Below are 24,659 nucleotides of genomic sequence, written 5' to 3'. Positions count from 1 at the left end.
GGGTTTTCTAAAAGGCCAACGGGATTGTCTCGTAGGATTGTTGTGGGGAAAAATAAGAGGCAGAAGAAGCATTCTGTCTATCACAGCGTTTCTCAGCCTTAACAACTTTTAAGATTTGTGGACTTCAGCTCCCAGAATACCTGAGCCAGTGTGGCTGGCTGGGGTATTCTGGGAGTTGAAGTCCATAGCATCTTAAAGTCATCAAGATTGAGAAACACTGGTCTGGATCAGTGTTTTTTCAACCTTGGCAACTTCGAGATATGTGGAGTTCTCTGGCTGGGGAATTCTGGGAGTTGAAGTCCACACATCTTAAAGGTGCCAAGTTTGAGAAAGGCTGATCTAGATTACATTCTCTAATCAACACCTGGATCCTCCCTCTCCTGTATATGATGGGATGGGTAGGTAGAAATAGAGAAAAACAGCCTCTTTCTTGGAGCAGTGGGGAATGCACTCATTCCTTTACTGCCATGTTGAATTTTTTTGCTACCTACTTTAGATACGTATATTTTGGAGCAGGCTATGAGAGACTGAAATGAAATTACTCTTGCTAAGGACTCATTTCTTTTTATTACATGCATATTCTGTTTTTCATCTAAGAGTAGTTTTATAGCTGAGAATGAGATGGGCAGTACCCAAATTTGATAAGTAAAAAATAAAAATGCAGGCATATCATTACATCTATACAATATAATTAGAAGTCAGTTTTAATATTTGCAACACGGTGTTTTATTTTTCCTCCTGGACATAGGGAGATAGTAATAAAGTTCAAAAGCCAACCTTTCCCATTCACTGGGCAAAATAGTTATTGGTAGACATGGATGGTTATGAATAGCTAATGATAAAGACTCAATCCATGGCATAGGACCAGGTTACTTACGGGACCGCCTACTGCCGCCAATAGTCTCCCATTGACCTGTGCACTCCCACAGGGAGGGTCTCCTCGGGGTGCCATCAGCTAAACAATGTCGGCTGGCGGCCCCCAGGGGAAGAGCCTTCTCTGTTGGGGCACCTACCCTATGGAACGAACTGCCTCTGGGGCTACGTCTTCTTCCCGACCTCCAGGCCTTTAAGCGCAAGCTCAAGACTTTTTTGTTTCAACAAGCAGGGTTGGCCTAAGAGTAATTTTTAATTGAGTGGTTTTATTTCTTGTTATTTTAATATTCGGCCTTATGGTTTCAGATTTTTAAATTTCAAATATTGTGTTTTAATTTTTGTATATTTCTTTTTAACTTGGCTGTAAACCGCCCTGAGTCTTCGGAGAAGGGAGGTATAGAAATGTAAATAATAAATAAATAAATAAATCCTCTGATAATTGATGATCCAGTTGGAATCTTGAATGTAGTCTGGCGATGGTGAACTTTTGACACCTCTGGCCCCTGAACCCACTGGAAATCCTGCAAGAGGGCCTTGTCCTTGTGGATCCTCTGGAGCCTCCAAAAGTCATGTGAGCATTTTTACCTGATTTTCGGAGGCTCCAGGGGCCTGCTGAGAGCAGAGCTGACTTGTGTGGCTTTCAGAGGGTCTGACGAGGCCTTGTTTGTCCAGGGTGTGTATATCTGTGTCTGTGTGACACATCAGCCAATTCAAGGCAGGCGTTTTCTGGATTTTTGACATGCCAAGCTCAAAACATTCGCCATCACTGATGGACAGGGTTTACTATCCAGCGTATTGGAATTGCAACTCCCAGACAATTCAGCAGCCTGGCAATTCTGCTGTTATTTCTACTCTTAAATCACGTGGAAATTTCCAAGTTGGGGAAGTCTGCATCCCTTCTTTGTTGGTAGCACAGAAGTAGGAGACAACCATGGCTGCAGTGTGGATCTTGCAGAAGCCACACACCTGAGCCATTGTTTTAAGCGGAGGCCAGGGAGCTTGGGAGAGCTATCACAGGCTTGTCTTACAGGTTGGAATCCAGTGAAAGCCTCGATAGTAACCAGCGGAGCCTTCTTCAGATGACCGAGAAGTTCTTCCATGCCATCATCAACTCTTCCACCGAGTTCCCACCCCAGCTGCGGAGTGTTTGCCACTGTCTCTATCAGGTATGAAACAGTCCTCCAGTGTTGTTACATTGGAAAGTGGGAAAAGACGAAGCAGATTGGCTGTTACCTTTTAGAATAAACCAGAGACAATGAAATTTAGGAAGCCTATCAAGGACTGCAGGATCCAATCCGGGTCGGTCACGGAGATCAGAGATTTTATCTTCCGAGCTTTTGGACTCATGCTGGAGCTCATCTTTGGGGAACTTCTCTGTCTGCTCTGGGCTGTTCTCTGTGTGGTGAATTTCCCTGAGGATGGGCTCCATCATAAGTCCAAAAGCTCAGAAGACACAACCTCTAATCACAGTGACCGGCCCAGATTGGATCCTGCAACATTACCCTGGGATGCTTCTATTCGCCCATCAGGACTCTCTTGAGAACGAACAACTGGCTCAAGGAAATGCTTATTCATTGCTCATCATTCTTCTGCTTTGTTTTTGTTTTGTTTTGTTTTTAAATCCAGGCATAAGTCACCTGAGGCTGTCCACTTATTCCTGAACGTCCCTAGATATCGTTAAATGTAAATTCCTACAATATTGCCCACAGCATTAATGGAAATTGTAGCTGAGCACTGTGGAACGCCACAGAACATCTGCCCCTTGTTTGATCTACACTGTAATGTTAGCGATGTAGGTGGTTGTTCCGTCTTCTCACGTATTGACTGTCATGTTTGAGACCTAAGGAGTCAAATTCATGGCTTCCTCGGGAGAGGCGTTGGAGCCTAATTCGATGGTGGAGACATTTAGTCTTCCATTGTAGTTCCCACTGTTCCCAAACCTCAAGGAGCAAGGATTTCCCTTCATGCTGCTCTGGTTTTGGATGCCCATCCTCAGGGAAAAAAATGGCTGGATCTTTGCCCACTTCCTAAATGTTTCTATAAGAGCAGATTTTCCTGTTCTCCCCTTTGGAAGGCAGAAGGATGAGACTTTTCCTAAGCTGTGCTGATCTTCCAGGATGCTTAAAAAGCAAGAAGACCATGTGTAGATGTTGGGGTGTGCCATACATTAGCAGTGGTTTCCTTTCTCCAGTTCAGTGTTTCTTCCAGGCGTTGCATAATCTCCCATATATTCAAAAACAAACTATTCTCACTGCCTTTCTGAATATTTGGGGGGAAGACATTCACCTGTTTGCGGGGAAGACATTCACTCCTTGAAGCCAAGTCTAGGAAGAATCACCTGGAACCCAGCCTTTTGCATTGAGAGGGGTACGGCTGGCACATAAATAGCAGGATGTAAACTCCTGGGGACTAGTAACCTTTTATATATATGGTACCTGGAGGCTGTTTGGGATGAGAGATTCAGTCGACATTTCCCCACAGGTTTGAAGTCAAACTAGAGGTAAAGGTTTCCCCTGTCCAGTCATGTCTGACTCTAGGGGACAATACTTATTTCGGCTTCTTAGCCAAGGGAGCCAGCATTGTCTGAAGACACGTCTATGGTCATGTGGCTTACATTGCTATATGCCAGAAGTACACGGAACACTGTTACCTTCTGACCGAAGTGGTTCCTATTTATCTACTCACATGTGCATGCTTTCAAACTGCTAGATGGACAGGAGCTGTCCTGGGATCTCACCCTGCCGCATGGCGCTTGGGTCTCGCACCTGGGTTGTCGCTTTCCAGCCGACAAGTTCAGCATCTTTAACCACTGAGCCATCATGCCCCTTTGAGGTCAAACTATTTGGTTCCTTTTTTGGTTTGTGTGCTTTAAGACAAGACTTAACAGGTTAATACAAACTGGAGGTGGACTGCAGCTAATTTATATCTGCCATTTTTTTAAAAAAAAGGGAGAGTGTGTTTTAAAATTCAATAATGGTTTTGTCTTAAAGCCTTTTTGGCATTTTCAAAATAGCGGAAGTAATTTTCCCTCTTGTTTTTGCTTTGCTTGGTTGGTGGTTTTTTTTTAATTTTTTTTTTCCAGCAAGAAAACTCCCTGTTTGGTTGTCAATTAGTTGTTTTATTAGAGTCACCAAAGTGGGATGGATCCTGGGTTGTAGTTCAGTGTGTCAAACCTGTGTGCTGAGGTGGACTTTAAAGCATGTAAAAATGTTCAAAGTACAGAGGAAAAAATTCCCACATTCTTGATTTAGAACAAACGTTCTTTCTTTCATCATTTTGTCTCATGCTTGGGGAAAAAATGGTCCATTTTGGACCAAAAAAATGGCACATTGTTCTGTTTAGTTCTGTTTACAGCTTGGAACAAGAAGGCTCTCTTATTTGTTTAGTTTTGTGGACTAAATGTTTTGCGCATAGCAAAAGATCCTATACTGGATGCAGGAGCTTCTGTGTTTTATATGTCTAAAACAGAAATAATATGCTCAGGGGGATCATAGGATAATGGGATTATCCCATCTAAGTAGGACATGGCATAATTGAACACTTCTCTTCATAAACGCTTCCCTCCCACAAAATGGAAGGTTGTAATAATAGGCTTAACTACAGACCTTTCTTTCTTTTTTTTTTAAAAAAAACTTCGTTAAATTTCAACAAAAGAGAAAATGGAACTTAAAAATAGGAATTAGAGAAGCTCAAGGTTAAAAAAAAGCAAAATTAAGAAAGAAAAAAGGGGGGAATAGAAAAAGAATAACTTCCAATTTTCTCTGGTACAGATACAAATATAAAATACATTAACCTCTTGCTCTAAAACCAACCATAAAACATAGTGTTTCTATAATCCTAAACAGTTCTGATCATCAAATCCCCAAAATTACACTTTCATTTCTTTCCGTGTCATGCAGAAAAGTTCCAAGGTAGGCAATGTCTTTTCTTTAATCAAAGGAGGCAATTTGGTCCATTCCATTAACTTCAACATCCATTCTTCCATTTGTAGGAATCTGTAGGCCTTTCTACCTCGGTGCATAAAAGTCTCGCTGCCGTTGTCATACATAAAAACAAAAACCCATGTTTTCTTTCTTGAACTACAGCTTTTCTGTATAGTTGGTGTGATGTTTTTGGCTCAGAAGCAGAGGCTTAAAACACAGGTAGGCTCTGCCTTTCATTCAGAGGGCGCACAGATGGTATCATATGATTCTTCTGAGCACAGAATCGAAAGGAAGAGAATAAGGCATGATATACAGCAGGGGTCTCCAACCTTGGCAACTTTAAGGCTTGTGGACTTCAACTCCCGGAGTTCTGGGAGTTGAAGTCCACAAGCCTTAAAGTTGCCAAGGTTGGAGACCCCTGATATACAGTACTTGGATGTTAAATTATGTCACCTCTCTTTTTCTCTGCCTCTACCTCATCCATCCTGGATGTACAGAGAGTCCTCGACTTATGACCTCAATGGAACCCCAATTTTCTGTTGCTAAGCGAAACAGTTGTGAATTTTGCCCCATTTTACGACCTTCCTTGCCGCAGTTGTTGTGAATCACTGCAGTTCTTAAACTAGCAGCTGAGGTGGCACAGTGGTTAGAGTGCAGCACTGCAGGCTACTTCAGCTGACGGCTAGCTGCAGTTCAGCAGATCGAATCTCACCAGGCTCAAAGTTGACTCAGCCTTCCATCCTTCCGAGGTCAGTAAAATGAGAAGCCAGATTGTTGGGGGCAAGAGGCTGATTCTGTAAATTGCTTAGAGTGGGCTGTAAAAGCACTATGAAGTCTAAGTGCTATTGCTAGTGCTAGTAACATGGTTGCTAATGAATCTGGCTCCCCCATTGATTTTGATGGTCAGAAAATTGCACAAGGTAATCACATGGCCCCGAGACACTGCAACCCCCATAAATAGGAGTCGGATGCCAAAGCATCTGAATTTTGATCATGCGACCATGGTGATGCTGCAAAAGACATGAGAAAAAGTCATAAGTCGCTTTGTTCAGTGCTGTTACAACTTGGAATGGTCACTAAACGAACTGTAGTAAGTCGAGGACTACCTGTAATTGCTTTCGTTTGGCAAAATATCTATAGGTGAGGAAAAACATAAGATCCGGAGCCTGTTCTCTCTCCCCCCTCCCCCCAATCTCCAAATACTGAAATAGAACTTTGTGTAGGAGAAGAACTGGCAGATCCAGGGGAAGGGGTAGAAAAAAAGGATCAGCTTAGAATCACTACATGGTTATCTAACTCTGACCAAGTGCTGTCAGTTGAGAAGGTTCCTGTGCAGAGGCTTTTAGCAACAAATCAGTGTAATTCAACCTTCACATGTGGATAGCAATAGCACTTGGACTCATATATCGCTTTACAGCCCCCTCTAAGCAGTTTACAGAGTCTGCCTATTGCCCCCGACAATCTGACTTCTCATTTTACAGACCTCAGAAGGATGGAAGGCTGAGTCAACCTCGTGTCAGAGTTCCAAGTAACATCCCCAGTGAAAGAAGACTCCAAGGCTTGAGTTTTCTCAAAGTCCCGTTTTATTAGAGATGTCATATTGGCACATCTGGGAAAACTCGACCCTGAAAGTTTCCAGATTTTCCCCACCCAAAAGAAAGTTCAAGTCACTGTCCAGCACCCACATGTCCATCACATGATCCAAAACTGGAGATGCCTCCCAGTCACCTCATCGCAGCTGCAGGGCAGTGTGGCCTTGACTCTCTGAGAAAAGAATGTTATTTTGACTATATATCACCCATACTCTATGCAATCCCCCCTCCCTCCCATTTTCCCACAGTAGAAAATGTGGCAGGCCTGAAGGCCCAAATGTAGAAGATGGCTACCAGGTCTGACACCTTGAGCCTGGTGAGATTCGAACTGCCAAATTGCAGTCAGCTGTCAGTCAGCAGAAGAAGCCTGCAGTAATGCATTCTGGCCTTTTTGTGCTGAACCCTTTGACAGTGTCATTTGGATGACAAGGGACCGAGATACATAGCTAGATACCCAACCCCATGATGCTGGATGATCTCGTGCAACCCCTTCATACACAGCTGTTAAATAGGAGGAACATTGAACTTTGTGGCATTCCAGAAAATAGGGGCTTGAGTTAAATCTCTCCATCCCCATTCCAATACTGATTGGAACTGCCCTGAAAGAATGAGAGCCACCACAATACTATGCTTACCACACCCACTTCCCTGAGCTAGCCCAGAAGGATATCATGATTAACGGTATTAAAAAGATAGCTGGTAAGTCAAAAAATTTCAAGGCCCAATCGTGGTCCTGCCATAGGCCATCAACAAATGCAGTCAATGCAATCTCAGTCCTGAAACTTGATTGGAGGCCGTGATTACTCCGAGTAATTTGTGCTAATGACTCTAAGTGTAAACGAGCTAACTTTAACAAAGCTGAATTGAAGAAGCTTCTTGGTTGGATGAGAAGCAAAACGTCTTCAAAAAAAAAAACACCAAAGTCCACTTGCCTTTTGAAAAAGTACGTTTGAGACAACCATGACCTGGGTGACTGAGAATCACCATAAACAACTCGTAATAAAACTTATAGTCAGTTCCTATTATAGAGCTTTTTTAAAAAAAAAATCACATGGTAAAGTTGATGGATGTTGACAATGATCCAGCAGCTTGTATGGTGTTGACTTGTTCCTTGCCTCCTTGTGCTAAGGACTCTTGAAATTACCCTTGAGTTCTAAGTGGAGGATGAATTGATAAACAAATGCTCTTTGACCTGGGTACTTCTTGAGAACACACAGGTGTGTGGAAAGGAATGAGTGATCCTCAAAGCCAGAGGTTTGAAGCTGATACTTTTCCTTATTGAGTCAGCACAGCCTTTTGGCTCTAACAAGCACTCAGAGCAATTAACAGCATTTAAAAACGGAAGCAGAATATTCAATTTAAAAATGCACCTTTAAAATTAGTAATGTAAATTCTAAAATCGAACAAGGTGCATTCTACAGGCAGGGAAAACATAGAGGTGTAGTTCCTCTTGGCAGACCTTTGATAGGGAGGATGACTTCTGTATGTCTTGAAAACCAGCTTCGTTCCAACAAAAAGAGTTTTTCCTTAGGTACTCAGGCCTTAAGCCAACTGAGGGCCTTGAAGGTCGGTACCAATGACTTAAGTTGAGCTTCCTAAGCAGCTGACAGCGCAGCATTACATTTTTGTTGTTTTGTACAACTGCAGCTTCCAGTTTGTTTTCAAAGAAATTTCCATTAAAGTCCCTGTTTCAGTATCTACAAGATTCAATGAGACCTGAGTGTACAGGTGTGGGAGTCGAGCTACAAATCATAAAAATACATCTGAACGTTGATTTTTTATTTTTATTTTTGTAATGAGTCTATCATTACAACGGCACTTGTCTGAATGTTGGAATAAAGATTATAATATCTGAAGAGTATGAGACAGGATCCTCATTCATTTTTTGGTTTTCTACCGTACAATCTGCATGTATGAAATGGTATGAAAAATACACCGAAGCAGCCTTATTTTATTAGGGTTAAAATAATGTCGGTTGGAAAAGGGTTGGAAAATACTTTAGGCTTACAGCCAGTTTTGTAACTGGTTGGAAAAATGACTTTGGTAATCATCCTTTTTTATTGTTGTTTATTACTCAGCCAAGCTTATTCTGCTGTCTCAGCGGATGTTTCAGTAACAGATACTGCAGAACCATAACTCTTGGGCATCACACCATTTGAGATAGCTTGCCAAAGCCTGCTGTGTACGATTTTGTGTAGATGGATAGAAGAGAAGTAGCACCTTCACAAGCCTTTGCAATTTGGGGACATTAGTCTATACAGGTAGTTCTTGACTTATGGTCACAATTGAACCCAAAATTTATCTTGCTAACCAAAACATTTGTTAAATGAACTTTGACCCATTTTACAACCTTTCTGGTCACATTTGTTAAGCGAATCGCTGCAGTTGTTAAGTTAGGAACATGGTTGTTAAATGAATCTGGCTTCCCCATCGATTTTGCTTATCAGAAGGGGGATCGCATGACCCCTGGACACTGCAGCTGTCATAATTATGAGTCAATGGCCAAGCATCTGAATTTTGATCACATGATCATGAGGATGCTGCAGTGTTAGTAAGTGTGAAAATCATTCATAAGTCACCTTTTTAGTGCCGTTGTAAATGAACTATTGTAAATTGAGGACTACCTGTATTAAAATTTGCGTTTGGAGGGGACCACTTCATCATGAGTTTGTAAAATGAAAAACAGAAATCTATAAATTTGTTTGGTACTGCTGTTTGGGAAAGCTACATAAATCTACAACAGGGGTCTCCAACCTTGGCAACTTTAAGCCTGGCGGACTTCAACTCCCAGAATTCTGGGAGTTGAAGTCCTCCAGGCTTAAAGTTGTCAAGGTTGGAGACCCCTGATCTACAAGACAAAGAATTAAATGTTGTCACCGATCATTGTTAGGCTGGAAATGCTTTTTTGGGAAGAATATATTTCATTTTTTTGCTGGAACATATTTGGAACAATTCAGATCTTTTAAGTTCCTCATTAGCAAATGCTCTTTTTGAACTACATAACCGAGCCAGAAATAGTAGAAATGATTGGAACAACATATGCTTGCTTACTACTTGTGACTAGTTGTTGGTCACCAACATGAAATAGAAATTCCATCAAGCGCTAGTGTGCACACTTCATTTGTTGTTGTTGTTGTTGTTTCATTCCGTTACATTTGATTGTGTGATTTCATGTACAGAACAACATTTTTCTTTTTGCTGTATGTAGTTGGTGCTGTGACTTGTTTGTGCTCATCTCTGTTCTGTAGGCAACTTGCCACTCTCTCCTGAATAAAGCTACCGTAAAAGAAAAAAAGGAAAACAAAAAAGCAGTAAGTTTTGGAGAAGTTTTATTAAGCCATTTCTTTCAAAGCACACAAACACCCTCTTCCCCACTTTCTGCTTTTGCTCTTCCATTCCCAAAACTCTTATTTTCCTTCCAACCTTCTTTGACACTCATTGTCAAATCATTCTACTAATTCTGGCACTAAAGACGCTTTTCAAATGGAATTAACACTCAGTTGAAGTGATGATTGTTTTTTTTAAAAAAAAACCACAAAAATCTGAATGTGCCTCTTTTCTTCTTTTCCTGCGGAAGGAGATCTCTGCCGCTCCGCAACAGCTTTCTGATAACCCTCTTTGCCAACCATTGCAATGCTAAGGAGCTAAAGGGGAAACTCAGAAATTAAAGACAAGGAGTGTGGTTGCCTTTGTATTAGTTGGACTGACTAGATCAGGGGTCTCCAACCTTAGCAACTTTAAGACTTGTGGACTTCAACTCCCAGAACTCTGGGACTTGAAGTCCACAAGTCTTAAAGTTGCTAAGGTTGGAGACCCCTGGACTAGATCTATCCTAAAGAGATCTTGGTATCCTTTCACTTTTTTCCCCTTGATGGCATTGAAGAAGCCGCTCAGGAAACCACGGGGGTTTTATAAAAGCTTATCAAAATGTGAGCAGCAGCAAGCGGGGGAGGGGGAAATGTTGATTTTGAACTGTGCGTCAGATAAAGAGGACCTTGTTGTTGTTGTTGTTGTTGTTGTTGTTGTTATGAGGGCCGTGTGGGTGCACAGTTAGTGCATGTTTCCAAGTTCATCTTTTCTAATGGAACCGATTTTCAAAGCTGGAAAGGAGTGCAGGAGAAACACCGCAGTAATAAAAGCATGACTGTCGGTTATGGTTAGTCCTCGACTTACGACCACAACTGGGACCAGAATTTCCATTGCTAAGCAAGGTAGTTGTTCAGTGAGCCATGCCTGATTTTATGATCTTTTTTTTGGGGTTGTTAAGCGAATCGCTGCGGTTTTTAAATAAATCATGAGGTCGTTGAGTGAATCTGGCTTCCCCTGCTGACTTTGCTTGTCGGAAGCTGGGTGGGCGAGTTGCAAATGGCGATCGCGTGTTCCCCCCCACCCCCACGGGATGCCACAAGCATTTATAAATACATGTTGGCTGCCAAGCGCCCACATTTTGTTCACGTGCCCATGGGGATGCTGCTGCGGTTGTAGTAAGCACCAAGACCAGTTGGCAAGTCACTTCGTTTAGTGCTGTCGTAATCTGGAACGGTTGCTAAACGGACGGTTGTAAGTCGAGGACTACCTATACTTTTTTTTTTCCCTGCATCCGTTTGGAGGTGGAGTAGGGAAATACGGTTGCTAAATGGAGTGAACTTGCTTTCTGACTTTCCTTCCTCAGTCAAGCGAAGAGAAGTGGCCTGGGATCTTTGCGAAGAGGTTGGTTTGCTTTGCCTGGATTTTTTTTTTTAGAGAGGTTGCTAAGCAAAATGCTGAAACTGTTTCCTGCATTTTAAAAAACGCATTTTGTACTCCCTTTTATGATTTTTCTACTGCCTAATAAGATTAAACGCTTGGCTACATATACATTGAATATATGCAGATGGTCTGATAGTTTACAGCAGGGGTCTCCAACCATGGCAACTTTTAAGACCTGTGGACTTCAACTCCCAGAATTCCTCAGCCAGTAAAGTTGGCTGAAGAATTCTGGGAGTTGAAGTCCACAGGTTTTAAAGTTGCCAAGGTTGGAGATCCTTGGTTTAGCGTGCTTTGCTTTTGCAGTTTTGACCTGAGGAGATTTATTGATTATGTACCATTCTCTATGGGGGATGAAAAGGTTTCCCTTCTTCTCTGTGGGGTAGGTCCGTGGCATCGGAGTGGACCAGATCATCCATAGGAGTATTGTCAGTTTCCTCCATTTCTTTCTTTCTCTCTCTCTCTTAAAAGTCTGGTATCTGGTGAGATTTGAATGATGATATGTCCCAAAGGTGCTTCTTCAAAAGCCAACTGGATTTTCTGTGGTTTTTCCTCGAAGACGTTTCGCTTCTCATCCAAGAACCTTCTTCACTTCAGTTCCGAACTGAAGAAGCTTCTTGGGTGAGACGTCTTCAAGGAAAAACAAAGTCCCAGTTGCCTTTTGACTTCTAGGTCAATTTTTACCATGTGGGGCATCTTCTATAACCTTGAATTGTCAGGTTGTGGCCCAGAAATGCCCACTTGCTGAAACATGCCAGTCCCCTTAGAAGCAGGAGTGAAATCTTGCAGGTTCTGACAGTTTCTGGAGAACCGGTAGCGGAAATTTTGAGTAGTTCGGAGAACTGGCAAATACCACCTCTGGCAGAGTGGGGTGGGAATGGGATTTCACCACTGCTTAGAAGTCCATATTTGTCGGTCCCTTGTCAAAACAAAGCGCTGTTCCCTGGCATCAAACCCATCTTTTGCAATCCCTAAGCATTTGGATAACTGTTTGGAATTCTGTTGAGTTATTGAGTTCACTCGTTCTCTGAATTAGCAAAGCAGTTCTACCCTTATATTAGATTTGGAAAACTCTCAGTCCGGCCAGACTTTGGATAGATAGGAGATCACACAGAAAGTGTGCCACCTTGTCTTTGGGCGTGGGAAGAAAGGCAGTGAGCGATAGTAATGCGTCTACAGGAACTTCTTTGTATGTGCTGAAATTGCAACTAACGCGTGCTCTCCATTCATTGCATAAATTGCAACTAACGTGGGCTATCTGATCTTTGCATAAAGTCAGGTTTTTTTGCATAAGAATTCTTCATCTTGTTGGGATGCGCGGCAGATCCGAAGACCTAGAATGGAAATGGGGTGGGGGTGGGCTTTGATCCTGATTACTTACCTACAGGGACTTATAGAAGCTAAGATCCAAAACCAGACTCCTGTCCTAAGAGCAGAGATCTTCAAACTTGGCAGCTTTTAAGACTTGTGGACTTCAATTCCCAGAATTCCTCAGCCAGTAAAGTTGGCTGAAGAATTCTGGGAGTTGAAGTCCACAGGTTTTAAAGTTGCCAAGGTTGGAGATCCTTGGTTTAGCGTGCTTTGCTTTTGCAGTTTTGACCTGAGGAGATTTATTGATTGTGTACCATTCTCTATGGGGGATGAAAAGGTTTCCCTTCTTCTCTGTGGGGTAGGTCCGTGGCATCAGAGTGGACCAGATCATCCATAGGAGTATTGTCAGCTTCCTCCATTTCTTTCTTTCTCTCTCTCTCTTAAAAGTCTGGTATTTGATGAGATGTGAATGATGATATGTCCCAAAGGTGCTTCTTCAAAAGCCAACTGGATTTTCTGTGGTTTTTCCTCGAAGACGTTTCGCTTCTCATCCAAGAACCTTCTTCACTTCAGTTCTGAACTGAAGAAGCTTCTCGGGTGAGACATCTTCAAGGAAAAACAAAATCCCAGTTGCCTTTTGACTTCTAGGTCAATTTTACCATGTGGGGCATCTTCTATAACCTTGAATTGTCAGGTTGTGGCCCAGAAATGCCCACTTGCTGAAACATGCCAGTCCCCTTAGAAGCAGGAGTGAAATCTTGCAGGTTCTGACAGTTTCTGGAGAACCGGTAGCGGAAATTTTGAGTAGTTCGGAGAACTGGCAAATACCACCTCTGGCAGAGTGGGGTGGGAATGGGGATTTCACCACTGCTTAGAAGTCCATATTTGTCGGTCCCTTGTCAAAACAAAGCGCTGTTCCCTGGCATCAAACCCATCTTTTGCAATCCCTAAGCATTTGGATAACTGTTTGGAATTCTGTTGAGTTATTGAGTTCACTCGTTCTCTGAATTAGCAAAGCAGTTCTACCCTTATATTAGATTTGGAAAACTCTCAGTCCGGCCAGACTTTGGATAGATAGGAGATCACACAGAAAGTGTGCCACCTTGTCTTTGGGCGTGGGAAGAAAGGCAGTGAGCGATAGTAATGCGTCTACAGGAACTTCTTTGTATGGAGGAGGTTCCTCAATGCCACCTCTGGTAGGTCCTCATTAGTATCATGGATTCTGAGTTTGTTGATTTATTTTCTCCTCTGTGGTTCTTCCTGTGCCCCAGTTTAGTCAGTCGAGGTAGGAAAAGTAGTGTGTTGTCTATTTGGCTCATGCTGCTTGCTTGCCCAAATGTTTTCTGGCTTCAGCAAGGTCCACAATTTGCCTTTTGACTTCTAGGTCAATTTTTACCATGTGGGGCATCTTCTATAACCTTGAATTGTCAGGTTGTGGCCCAGAAATGCCCACTTGCTGAAACATGCCAGTCCCCTTAGAAGCAGGAGTGAAATCTTGCAGGTTCTGACAGGTTCTGGAGAACCGGTAGCGGAAATTTTGAGTAGTTCGGAGAACTGGCAAATACCACCTCTGGCAGAGTGGGGTGGGAATGGGGATTTCACCACTGCTTAGAAGTCCATATTTGTCGGTCCCTTGTCAAAACAAAGCGCTGTTCCCTGGCATCAAACCCATCTTTTGCAATCCCTAAGCATTTGGATAACTGTTTGGAATTCTGTTGAGTTATTGAGTTCACTCGTTCTCTGAATTAGCCAAGCAGTTCTACCCTTATATTAGATTTGGAAAACTCTCAGTCCGGCCAGACTTTGGATAGATAGGAGATCACACAGAAAGTGTGCCACCTTGTCTTTGGGCATGGGAAGAAAGGCAGTGAGCGATAGTAATGCGTCTACAGGAACTTCTTTGTATGTGCTGAAATTGCAACTAACGCGTGCTCTCCATTCATTGCATAAATTGCAACTAACGCGTGCTCTCCATTCATTGCATAAATTGCAACTAACGCGTGCTCTCCATTCATTGCATAAATTGCAACTAACGCGTGCTCTCCATTCATTGCATAAATTGCAACTAACGCGTGCTCTCCATTCATTGCATAAATTGCAACTAACGCGTGCTCTCCATTCATTGCATAAATTGCAACTAACGCGTGCTCTCCATTCATTGCATAAATTGCAACTAACGCGTGCTCTCCATTCATTGCATAAATTGCAACTAACGTGGGCTATCTGATCTTTGCATAAAGTCAGGTTTTTTTGCATAAGAATTCTTCATCTTGTTGGGATGCGCGGCAGATCCGAAGACCTAGAATGGAAATGGGGTGGGGGTGGGCTTTGATCCTGATTACTTACCTACAGGGACTTATAGAAGCTAAGATCCAAAACCAGACTCCTGTCCTAAGAGCAGAGGTCTTCAAACTTGGCAGCTTTTAAGACTTGTGGACTTCAATTCCCAGAATTCTCCAGCCAACATAGCTATTCTGGGAGTTGAAGTCCACAAGTCTTAAAGCTGCCAAGTTTGAAGACCTCTGCCTAAGAGAGTAGCAAGCTCTTAAGCTCGATGGTCATTTATGCCTTTCCAAATCACTTTTGTTTGGAAATGGCTCTTTTGAGACCCAGATTGTCCCAGAAGGATTTATTCTGATCCTTTCCCCTTCCTTCCTCCTCCTTCTCTCATGTAAGCCACTCACGAGTCACTGTATTAGTGAGATGGGTGGCATAGAAGTTTAATAAATTAAGGAGGGGTCCTTGGTGTTCTCCGAGCTTGGTTGTTTTCTTGCAGATGTTTTCATAACCAAATTAAGTAACCTCATAAATGGCTGAAGATGTTACCTAGTTTGGTAATGAAATGTCTGCAAAAAAGCAACAACAACCAAGTTCAGAGAGCACCAAGGACCCCTCTTCTTAATCCTGAATTATAAATATTCTCCTCTATTGGAAGACAGACAGACAGACAGACTGGCTGACTGACTGACTTTCCTGCTTGTATAGTAAATGCAGTTTATTCTCCTCCATGGGCGAGTACCATTTTGTGTGGCTATTTGAGGTTATGTATGTTTTTTTTTTAATGAATGGGTGATTTCCATTCATTTTTTTGTGAAAACTCGTTGCTATGAGAATCATTCTCTGGTGCTTTAATTGTTATGAGTGGAGTGAGTGAATCAACTGGTTATATTAGTGATTTTTTTAAATCAGAATTTTAAAATGTTGGGCTCTATATAGAATAACTCCTTTTTCCCCCCCTAATTAGTGTATTTTGAAATACCTTCTTAGTTTATTTTAGGAGATACAAATTGCTCACGCACTGGCTTCACAGTAAGATGTTTGTCTGTAAGAAAGCGAATGTAACCCCTGTTGTTAAATCATGCCTCCTCTATACTATTTTCAATAACTCTTTCTTCCTTTCCTCCTTATAACTATTTGGCTCTTGCCTCTGGAACCTGTTTTAACATAGAAACCATTGGGGTTATTTGTCTAATGTCATTCTGAAACAATGACATCTAAGGGAAAGTTGGCCCAAGCATTCTCCTCTATTAAACTGGCTTTTTATCCTACATTTATATGATGTTTTTCTTAATTCCCATCCTGTGCTGTTTAGGTGGTCAGCCAGCGGTTTCCTCAGAATAGCATTGGAGCGGTTGGGAGCGCCATGTTCCTGAGGTTCATTAATCCAGCTATTGTGTCCCCGTATGAGGCTGGCATCCTGGATAAGAAGCCTCCGCCAAGAATCGAAAGGGGTCTGAAGTTAATGTCAAAGGTGAGAAAGAGTGTCTCTTTTATGCTGGATAGCAGGGAATAGCAAGGACGTGACGGCGGTGGAATTGGGCCTTTTGCTTTTATGGAAGAATTAAAATAAATGAGCTCAAGAGATGGCAACCTGCTTGCAGCCCTGAAGATTTGGGTGTGATTCTTAAAGCCCCTCCAAAAGTTGACACAGATTGTAATTGTACTAGGTGGCAGAAGTGAAAAATTATTAAACGTAGGATGAATAATTATGTTATATATATTTTGTTCTATAAACAATAGATCGTTCAACAGAAATCAAATTCAAATATAGTTTGCCGCAAGCATGAGGTTTGGATTACAGGTAGTCCTCAGGTTACAATCCCCCACTATTCAAAGTTATGATGGCGCTGAACGAAGCGGACTTACAACCAGTCCTTGAAGTTCTGGTCATCACAACATTCTTTGGTCACATGATCATCATTTACAACCTTCCCTGTTGGCTTCTCACCGGCAAAGTCAGTGGGGAAACTGGCAGGAAATCGCTAATTGTTCCTTGAGGCCCCTCCCACCAGTTTTTTCTCCCAAGGTCTCAGACTTCATAGTACCTGCCCATGACATCTACCTGAACACTGTAGCACCAGCCTGTGGCACCTGCCTACCTAGCAGCACTCTCTAAGTCAGGGGTCTCCAACTTTGGTCCCTTTAAGACTTGTGGACTTCAACTCCCAGAGTTTCTCAGCCAGCTTTGCTGGCTGAGGGACTCTGGGAGTTGAAGTCCACAAGTCTTAAAAGGACCAAGGTTGGAGACCCGTGCTCTAAGTAGTGTACAGAGTCAGCATATTGCCCCCAACAATCTGGGTCCTCATTTTACCAATGGGATCAAACTCCTGGCAGTGGGCAGAGTTGGCCTGCAATACCGCACTCTAACCACTATGCCACCACGGCTCCTGTTTGAACTTTATAAAGTACCTACCCACCTGTAGTTCTTGTCTGTTGGCCTGCTTGCCCTTGGTACAGTTTCAGTACCTCTTCCCATCTTGCAGTCACATGAGGTCCTTGCCTAACAATGGCAAAAGTGACTGCAGAGATTGCCGTCACTAAGCGATCCATTCACACGATGTTATACTTTACAACCACATCAATTAGTGAATGGAAATCCTGATCCCAAATTGCTGTCATAACCCAAGGATTACCTTTACGGATTGCATGGCAGGCCCTGAAGTATGCTTCTTTGCCCAAATAAAACATGTTTGCATAATCAAACTTTCAACAATCGTGCAGACTCCATTGTGTTGGACTTTCCTAGGCAGTGGTGGAATTCAAATTTTTTTTCTACTGGATCTGGGTGTGGCAGGGGAAGGATACTGCAAAATCTCCATTCCCTCCCCACTCCTGAGGGAAGGATATTGCAAAATCTCCATTCCCACCCCACTCCAGGGGAAGGATACTGCAAAAGCCCATTCCCTCCCCACTCCTGGGGGAAGGATATTACAAAATCTCCATTCCCACCCCACTCCAGGGGAAGGATACTGCAAAATCCCCATTCCCTTCCCACTCCTGGGGGAAGAATATTGCAAAATCTCCATTCCCTCCCCACTCCTGGGAAAGGATACTGCAAAATCCCCATTCCCTCCCCACTCCTGGGGGAAGGATATTGCAAAATCTCCATTCCCACCCCACGGGAAGGATACTGCAAAATCCCCATTCCCTCCCCACTCCTGGGGGAAGGATACTGCAAAATCCCCATTCCCTCCCCACTCCTGGGGGAAGGATACTGCAAAATCCCCATTCCCTCCCCACTCCTGGGGGAAGAATATTGCAAAATCTCCATTCCCACCCCACTCCAGGGGAAGGATATTGCAAAATCCCCATTTCCTCCCCACTCCAGGGGAAGGATGCTGCAAAATCTCCATTCCCACCCCACTCTAGGGGAAGGATACTGCAACATCTCCATTCCCATCCCACTCCAGGGGAAGGATATTGCAAAATCTCCATTCCCACCCTACTCTGGGACCAGCCAGAGGTGGTATTTGCCAGTTCTCCGAACTACTTAGAATGTCCCCTACCGGTTCTCCAGAACCTGTCAGAACCTGCTGGATTTCACCCCTGTTCCTAGGCCCTTAAGCTGATGGTTGTTGTCCTGCTGACAAGTGATGTTGGGACTTCAGTACATGGGCTAAGCATCAGATTAGGGAAGGCTGCTTCTAACTAGTGAAGATGTTCCTAGCCTGAAGCCGACTTAGGAGAATTGGGCATTTAATGGAATGCCGATGCGTCCTGTTAACATTCATACTACCAAATATCTTAGATTAGAATAAATCTTCTGCAATACCTTGCGTGTAAGTTTAGAAAGGAAACTTCTTCAAATGCGGTTTGCATGACTCACTCCGTTGGGTTCTTTCGTTTAGGTACTTCAGAGCATCGCTAACCATGTCTTGTTTACAAAGGAGGAACACATGCGGCCTTTTAATGACTTTGTGAAAAGCAACTTTGATGCTGCGAGAAGGTAAGCCAGTAAGAGTGTTTTGATTTTTTTTGAAGCAAGTTTTGCCCGTATAATTTTTCAAGCCAGAGTTAGAGTACAAGCTAGAGGCAGGTAATGAGTCCCAGTATACACCACTTTTATACTGCTGAGATTGACAAAATCACACCCAGTCCATAGCAAATGGCAGCTTTACTTGGAACAGCTTCCATTTTAGGAGGATACTTTTAATACCATCAACAACATCTGCTTCTCCCAGGTCATTGGGGAGGACTCAATAGGCGAATAAAAATGCCAAAAATGTCAGCCACCCAGCCAGCAAATGCTGCCCCGCTGCCCCGTGTGTAGATGCGTGTCGGTGCTGCGGGCTCGAGGTCTGGGGCTGTGCAAGAAACCCGCTTGGGCGGCGAGGGAAGGAAGCCCTGACCCGCCCGTCCTGACCAACAGCTCTGCTCCCCTAGGAAGCGACCACCAGGATCCCCTCTCCACGTATTTGGGCATGCGAGCCGTCGCCCATTGCTCTTCCAGGTTCCGGCGCGCCAGCCAGCTGGTTTTCATGTGTGCGGGAGCGCCAGAAACCGGAAAAGCCAGCTGCATGTTGGGAAGATGATATTCCAATTTCCGGCCCGTGCATGCACATCGGCCAGCTGGTTTTCACACGTGCATGCATGCCAGCAAGCAAAAGACAGTTGTCGTGTCCCACTCCTCCGCTGACGGCCGGGTCGGGGACGTCCATATCAAGCGTGCCTCTGCAGCTTTGCCAAAGTTCTGTCAGAGTTCTCAGGGCAGGCAGGAGACCAGGATGTGACTTCAGCAATCCAATTTAGACTTTGCCTGACTCAAAGAATGCCAGAAAGCAGCTCCTTTATATAGGCCATGGGGTGTGGCTCCATGACTCAGCACTTATCCAGGCCTGCCCCTCCCTTCCTTTTGCTGACATCGCCTCTCTACTCTCCAGAAGTGTGGGTCCCTCCAGCCTCCAGCTGCCAGCAATTCCAGCTCGTGACTGGCTTCACACTCCCCAGGCTCACATGCTGTGGGGGAGGGGCCCAGCTGCTCCGTTTGTCCGGGCATGGTGCCAGGACTGGGGGCTGGAGGCATGTCAGGCCATTCGTCTTGCTCGGTCTGTCCGGGCATGGTACCAGAACTAGGGGCTGGAGGCATGCCAGGACATTCTTCTGCACTATCAGCATCCGGCATGAGACGAGAGGCGCCCGGCTGCGGAGAGGGGGGCGAGAGAGGCACAACAACCGTTTTCCCAGCATGCTTATGCGCACCGGGCAGTTGCTCTTCCAGTTTCCAGCGATGAAGGGCGACGGCTCGTGTGCCCAGAGAGATGGCTCTGCGTGCCACTTCCGGCACGTGTGCTACAGGTTCGCCATCACGGAACTAGAAGATCTTCCAGGTCCCTTCCAACTCTGTTGTTCTGTTAAAAAGAAGTTGGGTTGGTTAGTTCACATTATTGACGTCTGTTGGAGAGTTCTTGATGCTGAAGCCAATTCAAGTCCTAGTAATCCATATCCTCATTGTTTTTGTAGATGCTTTGATAGGAAAGGCACAATGTCTTCTCTTTCCCTGTAGGTTTTTCCTTGACATTGCCTCAGATTGTCCAGCTAGTGACACAGTCAATCACAGCCTGTCTTTCATCAGTGATGGCAATGTGCTTGCACTACATCGTCTGCTGTGGAACAATCAAGAGAAGATCGGGCAGTACCTTTCCAGCAACAGGTAATATAGTACCTGACTAGGGATAAAAAGGCTGAGAAATAGCAACAGCACTTAGACTTATATACCGCTTCACAGTTCTTTCACAGCCCTTGCAGAGTTGGCCTGTTGCCCCCAACAATCTGGGTCTTTGTTTTGTCGACCTTGGAAGGTTGGAAGGCTGAGTTAACCTTGAGCCTGTGAGACTCAAACTGCCAAACTGCTGGCAGCCAGTAGCCAGCACAATTAGCCACAGTACTGCATTCTAACCACTGCGCCACGATGGCTCATGGACACAAGAAAGGACATAATGCGTGTAAAAATAAAAGTTCATTAAATCAATACAGAATTTACAGTTGTGATAACATTAAAATTAATAATTTCATTGATTAATTGAATATATCCAACTAAAATGACTTATATCATCCTGAGAAATAATTATACATACTACAAAGTGCTAAATTGGAAGCCTCCCAGGGCCATTTCCTTACGAACCAGTGGCAAATAAATTCAGTCCATCAATTAACCCAATAGTATTGAGCATAGAACAGACCAAAGTGTAGATCAAATGGAGTAGATTGTACCCTATGGGAAGTTTAGGAATATTTAATTGAGATTTGCTTTTTTGTTATAAAAATGTAACATGCAATAGGACTTAATTGTTCCTACACATCAATAAATCTTGGAATGGAGGAGGAAGAGTTGTCATTTAATACTAGAAATGTGGCCTTTAGGTGTAGTGAACAAACAGGTTTTTAGCGTTTTTTTAAACTATATAAATAGTATTTTGCATGCTATGTTTTTCAGTCTAGTAACTTTAAGATATGTAGACTTTAACTCCCAGAACTCCATGCTGGATGGGGAATTCTAGGAGTTGAAGTCCACACATCATAAAATTGCTAATACTGAGAAACCCTGACTTACAGTATAGGTCAGGGGTAGTCAACCTTTTTATACCTACCGGATTGGGTGGGCGCGCCAGCTACCAGCTCTGCTTGTCTGTTACAGCTGGGTGGTGTGGGGGGAGATGCGCGAGCTATTCTGGGACGAGGCTCTTTTGTTTGCAGTCGCACTATAGCGCCATTTAGTTTTACTTACGTAACGTCAACTAACTTAAGCGCAGACGATACAAATAGCATATTTTCAGAAATTTAAATTGTCACGGGGAATTTTATGAAAACCTAATGAAAATGTTTTTAAATAATGCTGTGAATTTTTTTTAAAAAAGTCAATTAAATTAAAAAAAAAGGAAAGTGCTTCAGTATTGGATAAAACCCCTACCGCCCACCATGAAAACTGGAACGCCCACCAGTGGGCGGTAGGGACCAGGTTGACTACCACTGGTATAGGTAGTCCTAGACATATGACTGGTTGACCTCCCTCCCCAAAAAATCATTGTCACAAGTCAAGGACTGCCTGTATAACCTGTAGTTGTCTATAGCAACTTGCCATTTGATAAACATTATATCCAGTGATGGGTTTCAATTTTTTTCACTACCGGTTCTGTGGGTGTGGCTTGGTGGGTGTGGCATGGCTTGGTGGGCGTGGCAGGGGAATGATACTGTAAAATCTCCATTTCTTCCCGATCAGCTAGGAATTGGGAGGCAGAGAATAGATGGGGGCGGGGCCAGTCAGAATTTTTACTACCGGTTCTCCGAACTACTCAAAATTTCCGCTACTGGTTCTCCAGAACTGGTCAGAACCTGCTGGAACCCACCTCTGATTATATCCCTCAAGCTTCTTATATCCCTAAATTATAATCCTCCTCTAGGGACCACAAGGCTGTTGGAAGGCGACCATTTGACAAGATGGCAACTTTGCTTGCATACCTGGGTCCTCCTGAGCACAAGCCGGTGGCAGACACCCAGTGGTCCAGTATAAACCTCACTAGCTCCAAGTTTGAAGAATTTATGACAAGGTAAATGAATTCAAATGTTTGCTGGCTTGTTGTGACTTAATAAGCTCTGCAGGGATGGGCAAGGTATTCCCTCCCCGATGTTAAATGTGAATTCTCAGCAGCCAAGGCACTCATAATGCAAATTATATAAATAAAGGCAGTTACCGTATTTTTCGGAGTATAAGATGCACCGGAATATAAGACGCAGCTTAGTTTTTGGGGAGGAAAATAGGAAAAAAAAATCTGCCTACCAGGTATTCATCTGGCTAGCATTCTTAGCATTCTTCAGCACATTACTTTGCTGGTTTTTATTCCTTGCTTGGGGATAAAAAACAGCTTCTAAAGCACAACTGATCTTTGGAGAAAGAAGCAATGAGAAAAGCAGGCGAACCACGGAGATCGCTTCACTCGCTAGCCCCTCCTTAGGGCTGACAAAAAACTTCACAGCTGAGTGTCGGAGGGAGCAGGCAAAGCAAGGTAGCGGAGATAACGAGGCTGAAAAAAATCTTCAAAAAAGCTACATTTGGAGTATAAGACGCACCCAAATTTTCAGCCTCTTTTAGGAGGGAAAAAAGTACGTCTTATACTCCGAAAAATACGGCAACATCTTGTATAGATTCAACAGATGCTTGATGTTAACTACCCTTCTCTCCTTGAATTCTATTGTAATTTTATTTTAGATCCTTAACCATTAAATAGGAAGCTGGTGTGCTGCAAAGCAAGCAAACATCTTTCATTCCAAAGATCCTTTGGGGTAGTCCCCAAAACCTCTTATTGCAACAGCTGTGAATTACTTTCATTCACAGCTGAGTCCCAATTAGTTGCAAAAAAGTCCTTCGGGATAATCACCAACTTTTATGTCCCTTGACACGCTGCCAAAGACCTACTTGGCAAAGCCACACGGAGTCCAGAATCAGAGATGTCGACTGGGAACAGAATTAACAACGTTGCTTTCCTGCAAAGGGCCCACATGCCTTTGCTCCTCTTTTAAGCCTTATGGAAGGGGCCAATCATCTCTTGGCCTTACTTCTGAGTCGTCCCTTTTGCTTAGCTGCTCTTGCCTTCTGGCAGCTCTGTGCATACTAGGAACAGGCACCTTCTGTTCCTCTGCCTCTCTGATGTCCAACTCTGGAGTCTCAGGAGTCCGTACATCGCTCCCAGATGGCCCTGGCCCCAACTCTGCCTCTAACGCAGATCCCTTATCCAGGCCTTCCCCAGACTCCAGACTGGCTCATCATCCTCCCCAGCCTCCTCACTGTCTGACGCCGTTGCTAGCTCCGTAGGCTGCTGACGGACCACAACAGAGAGTAGCAAGAAGCAACATCAGCAGGCTTCTGATCTATGAGGACAGGATAAGAAGCAAAGGATGGAAACTAATCAAGGAGAGAAGCAATCCAGAACTAAGGAGAAATTTCCTGACAGTGAGAACAATTAACCAGTGGAACGATTTGCCTCCAGAAGTTGTAGGTGCTCCAACATTGGAAGTTTTGAAGAAGAGATTGGATAAGCATTTGTCTGAAATGGTATAGGGCGGTGATGGTGAACCTATGGCCCGTGTGCCACAGGTGGCACACAGCGCCCTCTCTGCGGGCACACAAGCCGTCGACCCAGTTCGGCTCCGCCGTGCATATGTGCGCACCTCCCGCCGGCCAGCTGGTTGTTGGATCTCTGTCATGCATGTGTGGGGCACCTGTGGCCCCCTGCATGCGTGGGGAGCATGTGGAGGGGGTGGTGCCTGCATCCATGGGGTGGGGCATATGTGCGTGGCCACTTACATATTGCATTTGGGGGGTTTGTGCATGCTTTAGGCACTCGGTCAGGAAAAGGTTCACCCTTACGGGTATAGGGTTTCCTGCCTAAGCAGGGGGTTGGACTAGAAGAGCTCCGAGGTCCCTTCCAACTCATGCTGTGTTATGCTATGTTTGCCCTGGGTACCATTTTGTGGCAGCTTCAGTGACTTGTAAATTCCAAATAGATCCACTAGCCGCAAAGTTTAGGAAGTCTCTGATACAATCGCAACAAGGGTAAATTGCTGCTTTCCTGCCTATATTTGTGTCCTTAGGCACCAGGTACACGAGAAAGAAGAGTTCAAAGCCTTGAAAACCCTCAACATTTTTTACCAAGCTGGGACGACAAAAGCTGGCAATCCTGTCTTCTATTACATTGCTCGCCGGTAAGACAGTTTTCTCTTCTTCCTTAAACCAGACTACTGAGAGTTGGTGAGACTTGCAGGCCCAGCTTTTGCTTCAATTGTTTTGGCGTTTTGGGGTGCTTCTTTGAATAGAATAGAATAGAATATTTTTATTTATAGACCGCCCTTCTCCCGAAGGACTCAGGGCGGTGTACAGCCAAGAATAAAATACAGGAAAAAACAACAATACAAAACTAAGAACAACCCTTAAAAAACCTAT

The 24,659-nt window shown here is 43.9% G+C and overlaps 1 protein-coding gene across 5 annotated transcripts in view; it reads left to right on the top strand.

The window, feature by feature from the left end:
- Positions 1–24,659, top strand: part of NF1 (neurofibromin 1) — a 265,222-nt gene that overhangs the window by 85,189 nt on the left and 155,374 nt on the right. For 3 of the 5 annotated variants that reach the window (XM_058164226.1, XM_058164228.1, XM_058164231.1), the window contains exons 30-36: positions 1,904–2,039; positions 9,637–9,699; positions 16,038–16,196; positions 18,574–18,671; positions 20,229–20,375; positions 22,123–22,269; positions 24,311–24,421. In XM_058164226.1, coding sequence (XP_058020209.1) covers positions 1,904–2,039; positions 9,637–9,699; positions 16,038–16,196; positions 18,574–18,671; positions 20,229–20,375; positions 22,123–22,269; positions 24,311–24,421 — 861 coding nt within the window. The remainder of the gene's footprint in view (positions 1–1,903; positions 2,040–9,636; positions 9,700–16,037; positions 16,197–18,573; positions 18,672–20,228; positions 20,376–22,122; positions 22,270–24,310; positions 24,422–24,659) is intronic. The other 2 variants (XM_058164229.1, XM_058164230.1) reach the window with 1 other exon arrangement.

Source organism: Ahaetulla prasina, chromosome 1, assembly GCF_028640845.1.
Source record: "Ahaetulla prasina isolate Xishuangbanna chromosome 1, ASM2864084v1, whole genome shotgun sequence".
Classification (NCBI taxonomy): Eukaryota; Metazoa; Chordata; class Lepidosauria; order Squamata; family Colubridae; genus Ahaetulla; species Ahaetulla prasina.
The sequence above is the reverse complement of the archived record's forward strand: the minus strand, read 5'-3'. Positions and strand labels throughout refer to the sequence as shown.